Here is an 18,778-nt window from a genome sequence, read left to right as displayed (position 1 = left end):
CAATGCTCCTCTGTTGATGTGATGTGTGTGCTTTGTGTACATTATTAAGGAATAAGACTCACATCTACACTACACATTTACAGGATAATTCAGTTAATCATTGGCATAGTGTGGTATACTCCTCATTTGAAATAAAACAAATGGAAATAAAACAAAAATACTATTTCAACTACTAAAATGAATTGTATCTTTGATTGTTCTATACAAATTTAGCTCAATCTGAGATCTGACCTTTTTACAGGCCACTTTTCAACTACATTGATATAATACACCATAATTTGAAAAGAAGTGGGACTGTTTCAAGGACATTAAGGATCATATTCAACGGTCACAGTTTGACCCAAGGTGATGTTGATTTCAATGATATTGATTTTGGTTGTCTTGGTTTTGGTTTCATTTGGAGCTATTTTTGCCTCAATTGTAATTATGAACTGCAGTTCAAAAGCACTCTGTAGTTATCCATTGAGTTTGGGGATTTCTTATCTCGGGTTCAAGCCACATTCTTAAAATTCTCACTATTCTTCAAGACAAAGTGCAGCTTTTTCAACATCAGCCCTACACACTCTAGTGAGGGTGTACACACAGGGGTAGCAGATTATAACAACTTTGTTGATGATGTACACAAAAATAAATGGGAATTAGGTAACATTCTGCCTTGCCAGTAGTAGGCTGAGTTTTATTGCTAACAGTTTAATTACTGTGCTTCAAATTCTTTCATTTCTAAAGTCTTCAGCTTTGGTTCTGAAATCACATAAGGATCAGCTTTGCTCAATAAAATTAAATCCTTCACAATACATTGTGAACAGAATTAAAAGTTGGAGAATGTGCCTTAAATGTGAAGTAGAAATATCAGAGTAGATCTGTCATGCATGACCAGCAACTGACAGTTTACATTGTTATGGTTGCGACTCCATAGCTAACGCAAAAGCATTTGTTTAATTTGAAAAGTATAAACCAATTCCAACAAATACAAAGTTATTTTTATTTCCTTTTCAGTTGCCTCTAATCCTTTATTTATTTAAATAAATAAACAAATAAAAAAGCCAAACCCAAAACCAAAGAACCTTTCTGAGCTCTCCCACACTTGGATCCTGTAGCCTTTCCTTTCAGGGATAAGGATAGGACATTGAACCAACTGTCATCCTGTAGTCAATTACTTTTATCAAACATTTTGAAAACCACACAGATAGATACCAGAAAGTATTTTTAAGTCCCAGCAATAATAAATTTTCATAGGTTCACAAAATACTTTGGGTTGGAATGGAATTAAAGATCATTTATTTCAAAACCCACTACCATGGGCGGGGATGCCACCCACTAGACCAAGTTGCTCAAAGCCTCATGCAATCTGACCTTGAACACTTACAGGGATGAGGCATCCACAGCTTCTCAGAACAACCCATTCCAATGCTCCACCATCCTCACAGTAAAGAAATTCTTCCTAATACCTAATCTAAATCTACCCTCTTTCAGTTTAAAGCCATTCCCCTTTGTCCTATCATGACATGCCCTTATCAAAAATCCCTCTCCAGCTTTCTTATAGGCCCCTTTAGGTGCTAGAAGGCTGCTATGTGTCCCTGGAGTCTTCTCTTCTCCAGGTTCAACACCCCCTACTCAGATGCTCTTCATAGGAGAGATGCTCCAGCCCTTAGGTCTTCTTCGTGGCCCTCTTCTGGACTTGCTCAAACAAGTCCACATCCTTTTTTTGTTGGGAACACCAGAGCTGGATGCAGTACTCCAGGTGGGGTCTCATGAGAGTGGAATAGAGAGGAAGAATCCTCTCCCTCACCTGCCTGTCATAATTCTTTTGATGAAGCCCAAAGTACGGTTGGCTTTCTGGGCTCTGAGTACACACTGCTGACTCATATTGTGCTTCTTTTCAACCAACACGCCCAAGTCCTTCACCTTGGGGCTGCTCTCAATCCATTTTCCATCCAGCCTGTACTTGTACTAGGGATTGCTCCGACCCAGGTGCAGGTCCTTGCACTTGGCCTTGTTTAACCTCATGAGGCTCACACAGGCCCACCTCTCAAGCCTGTCAAGGTCCCTCTGGATGGCTTTTACCAGAAGCACTTATTTCCTTGAAAGATATGGCCTTGTTTATTCTCTTGCCATCTAAACTACAGATAGGTTCCCAGACATGCTATGAACAACAAAGAGTCAAAATGAAAAATTACCAACTTTCAAACTGCATTTTTCATAGGAACTGTTTGTCGATTACTCAAAAATAGAGAACACCTTCACAGAAATTAGGATTAATCCACAAAGGAGAAAAACTGAAGCATTTCTCAAGTAATGCAATTCAGACTACAGATCTATTCTTTTTTGGTGTACAAAAGGATATGGGAAATGGAAGTTACACCTTCTGAGATGGTGAAGTTATTGAAAAAAATCTGGAGGTCATTACTGTGGCTTATATAGCAGTATTGTGCCAAAGTGTTCCCATTGCTTTAGCAAGGATGTAGGAACCTGAGCGGTATCGAATTAGGCTTTGTTTCCTTATAAAACTAATATTTTTCTTACATAAACACACATATATTAATCATGGTTATACATTAAATCTGAAATCAATTATGATTTGGTTTCAGGCAGACCTTGTCTAAGTATCAGAAGTTAGGTGTATTTCATGTTCTGGCTAATACTTTATAGGCTGTAAAACTGTTTTGCTCTGTAGAGAAGTCACAGAAAAATAAAATTCCAGTCATGTAAGTTGTATAAGGATGAGTAACGGTAACGTGGTTTTGTTGGGAGAAGGCAAAAATCATGTGAAGGAAGTTCAGCAAGAAGTTAAGGGATTAGGAAGGAGGAGACAGAGAAAGAGAACTTAATAGTGTTCATTCCTTCACAGAATCTTGTGGTTTGGGAAGAGATGCTGGAGGCAATCCTCAGCACTAAATTGTTTTGGCAGCTTAATTCAACAGACTATATGAAATGAAATTTGATCTAAGATGTGTCTGTATTGTTACCTTCTAACGTGCATTCCCCAAGTTGAAATGAAACTTTCTGTAAATGTTTACTAAATCTGATGCACAACAGTGCAAGCAGAGCCCTAATCTGTCAGGGACTACGACCACATGATCTTAGGGACAAATGTTATAGAAAATGGCAGTAATGGAAACATAAATCTCCCCAAGCCCTATTTTGTTCAGACATTTTCATGCTATTTAAAGTGCTATAAAATTATTCTGTATGAAAGAAAAAAGATGCATATACATATCATTGTTTAAGAACCATGATGTTCTTAACCACTCATAGTTATGAGTGATGAATGTCTTTCTAAATGAGAGTCTGAATGCATTATTATTTAATTTTTACATACATAGAATATTTTTTTCCAGGGTTGATAGGACTAAAAAAGTATTTGTAAATGGTCTCTCTAAGCAGGATAAAAACCATTCTCAACTCCAATGTTATAGCCATTGAATGTGCAATCTTATGCTCAAATCACAGAATCATAAAATGGTTTGGCTTGAAAGGGGCCTTGAAGACCATCTAGTTCCAACCCTCCTACCATGGACAGGGACACCTCCCACTAGACCATGTTGCTCAAATATTAGTATTAAGTTCCTAACAGTCAATAACAACCATCTAATGAAACTTCCCTATCTGCTGCAAGCAAGTTGTCAAAATGTCAAACTCTGCAACTGTTCCTTGGAGCTTAAACCGGTGATACAAAGGAGTCTCCAGAAGAAGTTCTGTAACATCCAGTGAGTCCAAGGGAAAAGATGAAGTGAAGATCACATAAAATACATACTGAACTCCCCAAATGTATTATGAGTCAGTTGTTTTAGTTTTGGGGTTTTTTAATACATAGCACTCAGAGCGTGAATCATTAGTTTAAAATCAGTTATGCTACTAAAATGTTTCATAGAGGCTACAACATGTGATTTACAAAATGTGGCTACTGTATTTTAAGGAGCTTAGACAAAGTAAAACCTGAAGCCAAAAAAAAACCCTGTCAAACTCTATACTGGATATACTCCTCAAAAAACCTTGAATGAGGAAGAGAGGAAATGAGTAATACCCCATATTAGATGCCCTGACAGCGAACCAGGGAGTGGAACAAGGCCTTAAAATGTGGAGCTAAACATAAAGAAATATATCAGGCAGAGTAAAGCAGGAGAGTATCCAGACTGTGCTGTCTTCCATGCCAAGGAAGACAGAAGCACAAATATATGAGGAAACTCAACAAAGATCCCTCTCTAAGCAAAAAAGAGCTTCCTCAAAAAAAGACAGGCACAGAACCTCAGTTCTTGAGTTGACTGAGACACTAGAAAAGCAGGCAAAGAAAACCAACATGGGGGTTCCCTAAGGGGAATAAAGTCTCTTAGTAAGTGTAAAACAATGCTTCTTTGTAAATTAAAAAAGACATGTAGAAAATATTCAGCTAGGTGATTCATACTTGCATCAAGAAAGTATGTGTGACAAGAAATCAGTACCTCTTCCATATGGCCAAAACTATATAGGGAATCTGCAATACCAGTATCATTACAAGCCACCAGGTTCTTTTGCCATATACTACAGTCAGGTGAATCATCTGGGACAAAAATCCTCTTTCCCTTACGGGAATGAATACAATGAAAAAATCCAGACATGTATTTAAGAAAAATAAATATATCTGATCACTTGATTTCAAGAGTTTTATTCTGGATTGACATTGAATTAATTCAGAATGATGACATTTGAATATCCTTCCGTAAATCAAGAAGTCTTTCCACTGATATTTTTGGAATTCCTTTAGTTTGTGACATTCTGTTCCCTTACAGAAAATAAATCTCATTTTATTGACTGTGTATGCAGAAAGTGAATGAACACAAGCTCTTCCAGAGCACTGAAACATTAGGAAGATTTGTCAGAAATCAAGGAGTGTGTAGTCAACATAGTTAGCATGGATACAACACCGGTTGTGTGATACACAACTGCCCTTTCCATTTGTCTCTGACCAGACTAGAATTGAGTCCAGTTCTGTACTCAGTTATAGTAGAATCTCCTTTATATGAGGTGCATTTCCCACATCAATTTACCATGGAAATTATTGCACAGTGGCTCAGGAGTACAAGAATGCTTTCATAGATTCACATTATTGGGTATCTTTATTTATATTATAAACTGACTTGAAAAGCACACTCTTGGAAAAACAATCATTATGTCTTGTCTTCACAAACCATACTCAGGACCTTGACAGTTCTATCTCTCCCATGTCTCCAGTTTGCTGGTTTAAACCTTGAGTTGCTCAATCCAAAATAACTAAATTACATCAGTAAACTTAGTGTAAATAAGATCAGAATTAAATTTAATTTAGCCTTCTGACAGTTTGAAAATGGGGAAGCACGTGATGCAATTTTCTAGATTTCTTTTTCTTTTACATAAACTCTGACACTGTCACATTGTACTTGATTAATCTTTTGTGAACTGTGCTTTTATGTTTCATTCGGTGTTTCTAAGATGGCTTCTCTGAAGAGTACATAAAGTTTCAGAGATCTGTTTTTGTAATCTTAAGTGTTTATTCTTTCAGCTCCAGTGCTACAACTGTGATTTTAATTTATCTGTTGTTTAGTGAAATGCTGTAGAAACACTAAACCCATCAGTGGTCCCTACACCTGTCCATGGCAGTCTGCTGTACTTGTCAACCCAAGTTAAGTGACACTCCTTCAAGGTATACAATATTATTAACAAACTGGATAATCAATCACATCTGTGATGTTTGACAGTAGTATCTTGAATACATAGAATTTAAAACAAATTTTTAAGAGGCAGAAACCATTACTCTTGTACTAAGGAAGAAAAAATACCGTATGGACATTAAGAATTCACACTCAGATTACACAATTAATGCCTTGGGAAATGATTAGGCTGCTGGAAATCTTTTTCATTGCCTTACTATAAAATGTTCCTATGGGAAGCATGAATAATTGGACATTACTTCAAATGACAGAAAAATAGTTTTACAACAGGAGGAGAAAGAGCAGGGAGACATTAAGTAGATTTACTCACATTTCTTTATGTACAAAAGCTACTATTTTGTTTCTGAAAAGCATCAGTCTAACATTTATAAGCAAGACTATGCCTGCAGCCAAAATAAGTAGTTTTCATTAGGAGTAATTCTAATACTTAACACTTAGCTGTACAGGAAAATCTTGGGGTTTAGTTTTGTCTTGAAATTCCTGCATCACTCATGCCTGTCTGGCTGCCATAAACAGCTCCAAGACCAGCTAATCCCCACAGTCTGAATATTGATCTCAATATTTTTGTTATTTTCTGCTTCACAAGCTTTGCCTAATCCTCTACAAGAAAATGTCTTAGTGACTTAATTAGCTGATTGTGTATATGCAACTTTAAATATTTGCCCAAGTTTTGCCTAAAATTCAGGTTGGAGAGTAAGTTCAACAGTTTTTCAAAAATACATTTCACTTGGTAAATAGTTCTAGGGAGAGAGGATGAGGATAGAGAAGGCACATATCTCAAGACAGAAAAAATACAACCTAATCATATTGCAAATAAATTCTGCCTAGTGCCTGCAGAAAGATACTTAAATAGAAAATGGAGTACTGTATGTCAGCTTTTTTATATATATATGTCTTACTTGGATGAAATGCACCTCTTCAGATTAGATTTGCCAAAAATTTTTCAGTTTTACAGAAAAAAAATCTCCATTTACAGTACAACATTCCTCGCTGTACTTTTTAAAACTTAACTCCATACTTTTCCCCCACTTCAGAAAAAAAATATACCTTGCACTTATTAATTGAATAAATGCACAGAATTAGAAAAAAAAATCACTTTTATTCACTTATGGTTTCAAAATTACTATGCAAATTAATTTTTAATTGAAATATACAAATAGAAGGTTATGTTCAATTGTTTGGCATTTTGGGACAAGTGGATGCGTATTTTGGTGTTAATTTTTTGGTTTTAATTATACCTATTTGCACTCATAACTTCATTAGGGAAATGAATGTAAAATACTTCTCTGCAATTACTTTTCCTCTTCAAGTCCTCTCTCTTTTTTCTGTAAAGATCCAAGAATATATGACAGTAAGTCTGTCAGCAAAAAGAAGGTTCTGGAGAATATTCTCTTTCTCTGCAGAATATACAGCCAAAACTGCAAAACAGAAGTGTCCTTTCACTTCTATCAGCATTCTAATTCTTACCTAAAATTGAACCATCTCTAAAGTAAAGGTGGGATTCAGCCCACCAATTCAATTCATGTCTTTAGGAATGTAGGTATCCATCCACTGAAAAGTGGCCTGAAATCTTTTTTTTTTTTCAAGAGCTCATGAAAGTCATCTCCATCTGATTGATTTTCTAACAGGGAGTTTCCATTTTTCGATGCTTATTCTCTAAACCATCTAGTTACCCTCACCCACTTCCTTGTAAACATCATGTCAGTTTAGACTGATTCTCTTTTCCACTCAGCAGGAACAATTTCTAAAACTCCTTTTACATGACAAGAGAAATGATTTTACAAGTGACTGGAATGCTAGTTTCAACCATTAGGTTGATATGTGCTTTCTAAAAAGAGTTTGATTGAGGAATTATTGCTTTTGTATTTAATACTTTTATCCAGACCTGACAACAGAGAAGCAATTGACAATAAAAATGGTGATTGCACCGTCAATTGAATTAAGATACATTATGCCTGGTTTGTCACTATTTATGATTTACAAATACGTCTTTGTACCTGTAGAAAGCAAAATAGATATTAGCTAAGGCTGACTTAGATGCAAGACAAAATTCTTGTTGCCATGAAAACAACAAAAGCTATTTCTGCTCTGTTCTACATTAACCATTCTAAAGTTAGAACAACCCAACTGAAGTCAGTTATATTCTCTACTGTTTGGAGCTAACTAATTTAAAACAGGATGTGAGCCTTATTTTATAAAAATCTTTCATGGGCATGGGACACAGAGTTCGAGAAAGATTACACTGCAGTAATATGTTTTCAATATCAGGTACATAAAGGCATAATAACATCCATAGGTTTATTTCAAAGATGCAGAAAATATTATTTTTGCTTGATTGACCCATGTGCAACTGCTGATACGCATAGGACTTTTGAATATGTACACCATCATAACTCCGAAAATAAAGTTGTTGGGGAATCCTTTATTCTTCAGGCATACACAATTTTAAAGAGGCATAGTGTTGAGTGAAGCTAAAAGAGACAGCTCATACAAGATTTTCTTGATAATACTAAGTCAGAAAAAGGAACCATGAATTTTGCCTAGCAGAAACACACTTTATTGATGAATTTTCTTTGCCTCATTGTGAGCATTACACTATCTTTTACTGTCTTCTGCTCTGGTATCAGAATCATGCACACAGTTCTGTTGTTAATATTATAGAGGTGGCATATGTTTGTGGATAAGTAATCTGCCTGTTTACAGTGCCATTAGGAAACCGCTGACTCCACTAGTTCAGAGTCTCGTCTAAACCTTTCTCTGCTTCTGACCTGCTGAGTATTTGGTATTCAACACCATATGAGTGATTTCCTGCAGCCTCCATCACACAGGTTGTTGGGTTACTAAGGAATAACTCTTAAGAGGTAAAGAGCCCCGCAGTCACCTTGATCTCAGTGCCAGTGATCATCTAATTCTCTGCTTCATGCTATACCACAGCACTGACCAAATCTTACAGGCATCTCTTGGCATGCGGAAGTAGGAACAATTATGGCTGTAGATGGAGAGATGTACTACTTTCACACTATAATCTCTTCAACATATTATTACACATGAAACATCGTCGTTCAACTTCAAAAAAAAAAAAAAAAGAAAAAAAAGGAGTGACAAAGAGAAAAACCAACCAAGAGATCGGTTGGAAAAGCAGATTTTTTTCTGTCCTATATCAGAAAAATTGTTTCTGTTCTGTGTTGTTTTCATTGTCATTGGTTCATAGCCTTTTCAGTACACATGCAGGACAACTGCTTCACAGTCAGGAGGACTAGGAACTGCCTTTATGAAACCTAGACCTTATCCTGGAAATGGTCAAGATCAGATTGGACAGGACTCTGAGAAATCTGATCTAGTTGAAGATTTCCCAGCTCATTGCACAGGGGTTGGATTAGATGATCTTTAAAGGTCCCTTCCAATCTAAACTATTCTATGTGTCTTACATGGTGTCTTGTGTCTGTGGGCTGTTACTGGGAACTCAGCAGTACCAGTGAAGGACACTTAGCCCCAGGAGCTAAGTTGCCTCTGTGTTGCATGTAATTACAGGTAGAATTTCAGAGAGGGAAAAAGAGACCCAGGTCATGGATATAAAGAAGGGTCCACATCAAAATTTCCAAAGCTTTAAAGCCACCCACTTTCACCATTCTTATTCTGTAAGATTCAACATATTTTTCATCCATGATCAACACTTGAATTCCGTCTGCTTTCTTCAAGGTGACTAAGTAATTGGAAAGAAAAATGGAATTGAGCCCCTTGCTCTTTTGAGAGCTCATAGCAGCCCATCCACCTTTAGTACTGCTGGGTGCAATTCCTACCTTGGGGGTCAAGTAGCTGTTGCAACATCTTTGCCAGTGGACCCAGGTAAGGAGTCCCTGTGCAGGCCTGGCTCTTTCTCACTCCCCATGAATGGCACTTCCACACAGAAATGCCTTTTGCCAGTGCAGAGAGATCCCGAATGGTCTGTGGGAAAGGCAGAGATTCCCTCCTCAAATCCTGCCGGCGTGCCCTGTTCCCATAACCTGGTAAATGGGACTTAATTAACAGGAATTCCCTTTAATTGTGACTATTTTGTTTACAATAAACTCAGACTAGCAATATAAGAAAATCAACAGCTTTTAGCTTGTTAATTGTGCTAGTAGGTTGCACTGTTAGAAGCCACAAACATTTGCATCTCGCATCCAGTCATGTGCTCAGTAACCTTTTGGCATGGATAAGAAGGACAAATTGGATAATGTTTACTGCATCTAAAGCCAGGTATATGCTCATTTCAGAGACTGACTGACATGCAACATACAGAATACCTGCAGTTGCCTCTTATCTGGGTAGCTATGGATGCTACTGAATTAAACCATGCAAAAACACAAAGCGCCTAAACTAAGGTTAGAGGTATCATCTATAGCAGAGCTGTTTATATAGCTTCAGCTGTACAACACTTCAGGTGAAATTCAAAGACACAATAAAAGTATCAGATGTTTCTGAAGCAATTAAATATTTTAAAAGGTAATATAAGCAATCCATAAAAATTTTCAGCAATTCGGAGGCTACACTGCCACATGATAGCCACACTACAGAACGTCCTTCTTATTCCTGCTCTGGTTCCACAGATAAGCATTAGATGATGCGTGTTGAAGCTGTCATTTGCAAAGCTGGAGATACATAAAGGACTGAGTTCAGTTTTAAGACAGAAGTTACCTGAACAGGGAACAGAGCAAAAGAATGAAGCTTTTAGGAGCTGACTGATGTGAAAAATTTCTTCTCTCAAAGGACAACTATTATCCAAGAAGTTGGGCTAAATTTAAAAAATAATAATAAAAAAAGAAAAATACAAGCCACATTTTTCAACAATATAAAAGTATTCTGCATGAAGAATGCTGTGTCACAGGAATTCCTCGGTGGTAAAGTGGCAGAGTGAGAGCAGAAGTAGGGAAGGAGAGGAACAATTGGTTGCCACAAAAGAGACCATTTCCTGCGTTTTCCCTTCCCAAAACCTTCTCTGTTTGCAGTGACCCTCATCTGAGGAACCCGTGAGCCTTTCCCAACCTCTCAATCCTACTGACTTTTTAAAAAAGGACATTGAGATCTCTGCTTGAGACCTCTCTCTTTCCCTTGACTTATCAGTGCTAACGTTCCTGGGGATAGATTTAAGCCATTTCTGTAATGGCATTTGTACATGAAAAGTAAGTTTCACACTCTGAAAGCCCAGTGAAAGGCCAGTAGTCCTTATTGTGTCCTGTGGGCCAGAGCTGAGTTACTACAAAAAATATAGTCATCCTCCAGTCCATCTGGTGGAAAGTGAATTATTCTTCATCAGCTTCATGGTCTTCAACCTTGAAAAAGTGAATTTGTCTGATCTTTATGCAAATTAAATTAATGTCACCCCCAGGTGAAAGGTTTCATGTGACAGGGCTTTTAAATTTAATCTTTTTTCTTCAAACTGTCTGTTATCTTCTACTTAAAAACACACACTGAATATTAAGTATGGGCTTACTGCAGCTATTAATCATTCAGTTAAATAAAACCACTAGGAAGCTCTGAATAGCTGTAAATAAAATAATAGCTTTGCTACCTGCTACTTCTTTGTTCCATGCAGACCGGATATAGAGTGAAAGACAAAATAAAAGCTGTCACATAGTTTAGGAAAATTGTTGCATTAAGCTACAGAAACACGATCCCTATACATGATCTATTATTACTTAATGATATTTTGCATCCTCTCCCAGACATAGCTTGCCTGCTGCTGTGTTCTAGTCTCTCAGGGTTGCTTTACTTAGTAAGTGTGTCACATAAAATGCATATAGGGCATTCTTTTCTCAAATAAATTACCAAAAGGACCACAGTCTGCTTTCTCACTTGGTGAGTCTCATGATCTTCAACTACAGTATTACACAAGCGATCAACACAATTAACCTATCATTTGCAATTGGGCACTTGCATCTGAAGCAGATGTGGTAGGGGTGGAAGCTGTACCCTGACCTACTTTGATAGAATTCTTGACCCATTCTTCAAATTAGGTACTAAAATAACCCTGAAGACATTTTGCTCAATGTTCAAGAGCAGAAATTATCCATGAGTTCATTCCCTGTGAAAGCAAACTTCTTTAATACACAGCTACTATCATTCAGGTGTCCCTGTCTATGTCAAGGGGGCTGGAACTAGATGATCTTTAAGGTCCTTCCCGAGCTAAACCACTATCATTCTATTATCTCCCTTTATTTTTGGGGAATATTTTCTTCTGTGCTTTGTTCTTTCTAACTCTCTCCTTTCTACCATTTTCGTTTCTCACTTAAAGCTTATCATTTCCTATGATGCTTTCTTCATTCTTCTTACCTCTACTATTCATAATTATCTTTCTCAGGCCAGTGAAAAACTTAGGGTTTGTGTTACTAGGCAGAGTAATAAACCCTTGTGACTTTTCCATGCAGAGCATTTGTTAGCTTATTGGTTTGTTGGTTTGCTGGTTTTTTTTTTTCAGATGTGTGAGATAGATGAGATTTCATTGCTGTTTCACCATAAAGGTAGAAAGTTGCTAATGGAATGCAAAACCAGGAAGATCAATCTAAGATTGACTTTGCAATTGACAGCTCAAAAATAGTTTTCCTGGACCTTTGCACTTTCATACCCGTTTGTTTCCCTTGATGGTGCCTGTCTTTTCCCAGACTGGTATGTATATTCCTTCCTGAACCTGAGAGGAAATGCATTTCTGTAGCACTGTTGATTGCAGTATTCATTTTCCTAACTTTTTGCTTTTTCTCTTTATCATGAAAATAAATTGGTGAACTCAAGGACCAGCAAGCAGCCCAACCATTTTCATGTTTCTCCTAAATCAAAGTCATTGTCTTATCTCAGCTCATCTACTCACTCATTTACCAATCTTTCATGTATTTAACTGTCTTTCTAGTCCACTGATTATGTTATGTTAGCCCAGAAAAGAAGAGGGTGTCAGTATTGGAATGCTAACTTCTTCTGATCACTCAGAGAATTGCACTGTAATGATCCTCTAATTACAGAGCTATCACGCTGTATTAAATCCTTTCTGTATGTGCTGTCAACTGTTTACATTGTTCTGCATGCCCCAGACTTCACATTTCCAAATATACTACAGTGATAGCTGACAACAGCATTGACAGATGTAATGAACAGTGTATGGTTGTGCAAAAGAAGTGGAAGGACTTTGAACATATTGAAATTTGAGAGCAAGCCAATATTATCACAGAAGTTTTGATCAATGTGTATTTCTTTATAAATCAGTTCATTTTTGTTTTTCTGCTTTTTTCCACAGTGGTTATGTCTTTGATTATGATTACTACAGAGATGATTTCTACAATCGGTATGTGTGGCTATATTTTTGTACATTCTACACGATTGCTACTGTTTGTTTATAATGTAATCCCATCATTTGGTCAAACAGGTCAGTTCTGATTTTACATATTATTCATTTCATTATTTCTATTGTGTATCAGAAGACTATTTGAATATATCAAAGCCAGAGAAGATTACCACCACCAAATGTATGCTTATTAAACAGCTCTTTTAATTTTATTGTTCTCTAAGAGCTTTTGGAGCACATTTCAGTGTGCTGAATAGTTTAATGATGGTTTAACTGCTCACTGTTTCTTCCTACAGAGTTCTTCCAGGTCTACTTTCACTACAACATATAGCACCTGTAAAATTCTTCAGTATGACATTCATGTCTTTGTCTTTTCATCCATACATATGAAAAGATATAGAATGTCTCCTGAAGAATGTTCTGAGAACATTTAAAAATCTAGAAGAACCTTGAGGGAAGCAAAAGTACAAGGTGAACAGCAGGTGTGTTTCTATAGGAGGAAAAGAATTTGGATACCTGAGCAACTGGAGATTCTGCCTTGAGTACATGCACGCAGCCTAGCTCAGCACTGTGGAAATTTATTTATTCAGATATTATAGAATCTCCACAACACAGGGATAGCATGGATGATCATAAATAATCAACTCATCATCCAGCAGTGCTGTGTCTCTGCATTACAGCAGCTTGGTTTAGCACAGGCCAAGTGAGTCAGAGAGGAACAAAACGTTGCTTCACCAATGTCTTTTAATCTGAGAATTCTTTTATATAAAGCAATGGACAGTAGCAGGGGAACAGTTCACACCCGGAACTTAAGTTAGCATGTGCTGTATACCTTTCAGCTTAGGAACATGGTGAGAAAAATGTAAAAAATATTTTTCAGGTTTGTTTTTTCCTGGGGTTGATTCAATTTGAGCCACTACTTTTGGTTTTGCATGTAAATCACCATGATCCCTTTGTACAAAGCTAAAATTAATGAGATAGAAACTGATGAAGTGAAAGCCATCAATGCAGTTTAGTTCCAGTCAGTCCGTTCTTTACAGTAGGAGCAGCTCATGTCCTGTAAAAAGTTACCTTCCCAAGGTTATTACGCTGAACTTCATTGGTGGAATTGTATGTTTTTAAATAGAGTAGTGTTTCATATCTATGACACATGAATATTAAAGTTATATGTGTTTAGTTTTTTCCCTTATTCTGTATGTTATGGGTAGAACAAATGACCAACTATAATGGTTACACTTTCCCAATGAAAGAAATACTTATGGTAGATTAAAAGTTGTTTCTGTGGAGCCTGGTGTCTGTCTTGGTGATTGTGTTGTTATGGAAAACCACTGAGAGTGAAATGTATCCATAAATCTATTTAATAGTATGATTTTCTCATTTAGAAATCTTTCAGGATTAAGACAGCAGAACATTTATGATAAAAAACCTAAATATGAGGTTGGCCTCACAAGGCTGGACATACTGATCTTCTGACAATAAAAACTGTAGGACCTTAACAGTCTCTGTTAAATACAAGTTAATGGAAGGGAAAGATGAAAAGCTCTATATAGCAGTCATGGAAAAGAAAATCCCATGGAGAATACAACGTAACAACTATCAACATGCCTATAGGAATATAATTTAAGATTTATAGTCATGATTCTTTGAATTTTTGAACTTTTGAACTTCTGAACTTCCTGAATTTTTGTGTTTTACTCCAAACCATAGATCTTGTTTTCTAATATCTATTAATTTTCCAACTTCCCTGAAGGTACAATACTTCTATCTTACCTTGACTAAAGCAGTGGTGGGGTCAGAAAAGGGTGACAAGAATGGTTAGTGCTCTAAAATAAAATCTATATGAAGACAGATTGGGTGGCTGAAACAAAAGGCACAATTATGTGCATATTAGTGATTATTGGGGCAAATAATTCCTTTAGAACTGAGCATTTCTGTTTATCAGTCCTCCTATTACAAGCACAAGGAAAACAGGCAAAGTACTTCAAAACTGATAAATGGAAACATTCTTTTTCTAAAAAAAAAGCATATTATTGAAATATATAGAACTTGGTAAAACAAAACACCAAAGCCAAAATCTGCGTAAGTTCAGAAATAAATGTAGGAATAGATGAATAACAGTTCTTCTATATATATTGAAGAAAAGGAAACATAGTGTCACATTTCGCTATATTATCTAAACATGAAACATTGGAAGCCAAAAAAAATCACCTTTGGAGAAATAATCACATGATGACCATTTGCATGATAGTTTAAAGTTCTTCTGAACCTTTTTTCAGTAATGTCACCAACCTGCAGATCATCCAATATGATAAGTGGTGAGTGACAATGAGCGCTATTATTTACATCAAAAGTAAAAAAAAAGTTTCCATGTTCATCTTCATACACAGTTATTTAATTATGCTCACAGTGGCTAGAAACTGCTTATTTGTGAGAATATTTGAGGCCATGGAGTTCACATTCAGTGGGGGTGACAGGACCTCTGTGACACATTTTGTGGACAGCTATGGAAAAAGAGAAAGATGGTTACATTTTCTGTAGGATTACAGTATAGACAGAAGTAAGGAACCTAGGATTTAAACACTAGGTGTTTACTTGACAGAAAATGAATTAGAAGATTTAAGTTTGATTCTGCTTCCTGTTCAGCACCCTGTTAGATGCTGTGGTGAGTGAATTACTGTTTCTTGTGTGCCTGTTTTCAAGTGTGTATCTATCTGCCCAGGTGGGTGACAGTAGTCAGAACAGTGAAAATTAAATATGTAGTTATAAATTTCCATAATTACTAGTTACAAGAAAAATTGGGAATATTTTGTGCGAATGTTGTTTATCCTTCTGCTTCAGACTCTGAACTGAAAATCCTCATTTTCTGAACTTTCTTCTCCTGACATTTCATATTCAGAACTTATAGCTTTTATGTTCTACATGTATCTGTAGTTTTTATTACTTTTTCTACTGCCTTTATTTTCTTCTACACAGGCTGGTTATCTGCTATTGATAACTGTATTTTTAGGACTGGGCTATTCTGTTTGGGAATAATAGCTCATTTTTGAGCGTCTTTCATTGACTGTAGTGGTAAATCTCTGAATATCTACCTGCTAGTGGTTTTGATTTGAACAACATTTTTTTTTCTAATTAAGGATGCTTGGGTATTTTATTGTTTCTGCACTAATTCATTCTTCAATAATGAGAACATATGCAAAGACTCTTGATATTTTACGAACTGCAGGATTTATTTTTATAGAGATGGTTGTCTTCGGAAAAGTTCTTTTTTATTTTTTACATCTTTAAAGATAGCAGATAGAAAACTGGAATTTAAGTCATGCATGTAATAAAGAACCTGCAATGTCACAACAAAATGTACTACTGTTGGTTGTGTGCAATGAAACGATGTGGACCTGTGGAAAGCAGGTTATGGATTTTCCATACTGCAAATAACAGCATCCAATAATGCATCCTTTATTTAAATCATGCAACAAAATATGACCAGAGCTATGCACTGGTCTGTGACTGAAATCTGAATAAGGCACTTAATGTGCATAGACCCTTGAAATGTAATTTGACTGTGATATAAAGTGATTAAGGTTTCAAAGGCTAATTTTCTCAAAGATAACATGAAAATTTAGTTGACAGGGCTTCCATGACATGAAATCACAGAAGGTTTTATGGAGTTCGGCTGACTTAATCTTTTCCAGGTTGTTTGATTACCATGGCCGTGTCCCTCCACCACCCCGTGCAGTGATTCCACTGAAACGTCCTCGTGTGGCTGTGACAACAACTCGTAGAGGCAAAGGGGTTTTCTCCATGAAAGGAGCATCACGATCTGCCTCAAGTGGGGCTTCTTCCTCAGGATCAAAATGTGAGTTGCTCATATCAGTTGAATATTATTGAAACAATGATCCTAGCAATTTCTGCAAGCAGACAGCTTCCACTGTATAGCTCTGTTGCAGTCATTTTCTACCCTCAGTGTCTAGCTTGAAAAACTGGCTATTTTACCAAAGCTTCCAGGCCTTTCCTGCAAGTCAAGGAGCACACTGATGACACTTTAGAAGAAAATTCTTTCAACAACATTTCAGCTGCTTCCTTGGCCTCAGAAGAAGCCTGTTTAAAATCTTCTATCACCCCGACTACTCATCCACCATGAGGTCTTGTGTACAGCTGGTAATACAGCAAAGATAATAATCTTGTTATAGACAGAGGCACAATGACTTACGTGGAGACAAGGGTTGTATGTAAGATGATGGGATGGGGTGGGAGGGGCACAGGAGGTTGGGTTATGTGTTCTTTTTTTACCAGATTCCTTTGAGGATAGAAAGAGGCAAAGTGTCTTTGCCCAGTTTAAAGGAAGTTCAAAACAGGATTGGCAACTTGGGGTTATTTAACCCTTCTTTAGTGAGTTGGCCTTAGAAGAGCTGATGAACAATAGGCATTCCCTTCTCCAAGTTCATCAAGCTCCCCACTGCATAGTATGTCCTGGGAACTTCATCTTCCTCTTCGTGCATCTTTCAGCACCCACCCGTCTTCCCCTGCCCCTTATGTGGAGTGATACTGTCCTTGGAAGCGTCACTGGAAGAGGAAGAGAAAGATCAGGTAGGGATCAGATATTAGAAAGAATGGAGAGACTTCAATAAGACTTTTGTAGTACCAGAGTGGTCAACAAAACATCATACTGTCTTACATGTGAATCCATCAACAGTACATCTTACTGCCAGAGGAGTTAATTATAGCATCAACAGTACCCAGATATATATTGCGCTTGAATAACATATCCAAATCTCACACACTAGTATCTAACAAAGAAGTTGGATCTCTAGGGAGCCCATCAGGATCCATTCTTAATCCTACTGTATGACTAGATGATATCAGAGACCTTGAAGGAAAACATGTAATAAACATGCGTGTGACTGAAAGAAAGGACATGTGGTAAACAGATAATATTGTACGCTCAGGAGCAAGGATCTCAAGCCATCCTTGGAAAGGATAACATTCTGAAAAAGAGATACTCTCTTGCCTGTACAGTTAAATCACTCACAAGTCTTCAGTGAATGAATGGCTACATGTCCATTACCAATAAGGAGAGTTTTCACACTTAGCAAACAGGAAGATATCTAAATTTAGATGTCATGTTATGAAGCTCACTCAGACCCTAAGAGGATTACTGGGAGTAATCTTTGTTCTCTGGAAGATGAGCATGAGTCTAGATATTTTCATACACATCTTGAAGTAATCCACTCGTCCATAAATGCTTTTTGCCTTCCCTCAGTACTTTAAGTGATGAATTATGTTTTCTTCTATGAATTTAAAAGAAAGCATGCAGCTCAAGATCTTCAATTTAGAAAACTTAGAATTTAAATTATTTTGTTAGTCCTTTTCAGCCCTTGAGTCTCTGGATTTTCATACAGTGAATCAAAGCTTTAGTAAGTATATACGCTTACAAATTCATTCATTATATCTCATTTGTTCATCCTTTACTGTTGTCTTATTCATATGAATTGTTAGTCATATCAGTACATTCAATTTGCTAGTTATCCTAAAGCATGATCTAATAGGAATGGGCTTTTTGGACTCACTTTGCCTTGAAAAGATGAATTATTTTCAGATAAGTATTTGACTTTTTTTCTCATTGTCCAGAACTAGAAAAACTCTAAAATTCTAAAGAGCTGAGGATCTTAGTGTATTGCAACAGACATCAAGAAGAACTCTTGCCCAGAAATCTGGATTTTCATTGTTGTGAATGAGACAGAAAATATTAGATTAACGTATAGATATTTCTTTCTCAGAATTACCA

The 18,778-nt window shown here is 36.7% G+C and overlaps 1 protein-coding gene across 7 annotated transcripts in view; it reads left to right on the top strand.

The window, feature by feature from the left end:
- The window catches only part of RALYL (RALY RNA binding protein like), a 383,196-nt gene that overhangs the window by 332,875 nt on the left and 31,543 nt on the right, over nucleotides 1-18,778 (top strand). For 5 of the 7 annotated variants that reach the window (XM_027685835.1, XM_027685984.1, XM_027685748.1 and 2 more), the window contains 3 exons: nucleotides 12,949-12,996; nucleotides 16,686-16,849; nucleotides 17,500-17,580. In XM_027685835.1, coding sequence (XP_027541636.1) covers nucleotides 12,949-12,996; nucleotides 16,686-16,849; nucleotides 17,500-17,580 — 293 coding nt within the window. The remainder of the gene's footprint in view (nucleotides 1-12,948; nucleotides 12,997-16,685; nucleotides 16,850-17,499; nucleotides 17,581-18,778) is intronic. The other 2 variants (XM_027685910.1, XM_027686239.1) reach the window with 1 other exon arrangement.

This window comes from Neopelma chrysocephalum, unplaced genomic scaffold (assembly GCF_003984885.1).
Source record: "Neopelma chrysocephalum unplaced genomic scaffold, ASM398488v2 Primary Assembly neopelma1_22, whole genome shotgun sequence".
Taxonomy (NCBI): Eukaryota; Metazoa; Chordata; class Aves; order Passeriformes; family Pipridae; genus Neopelma; species Neopelma chrysocephalum.
This window is presented reverse-complemented; position numbering and strand designations above follow the sequence as displayed.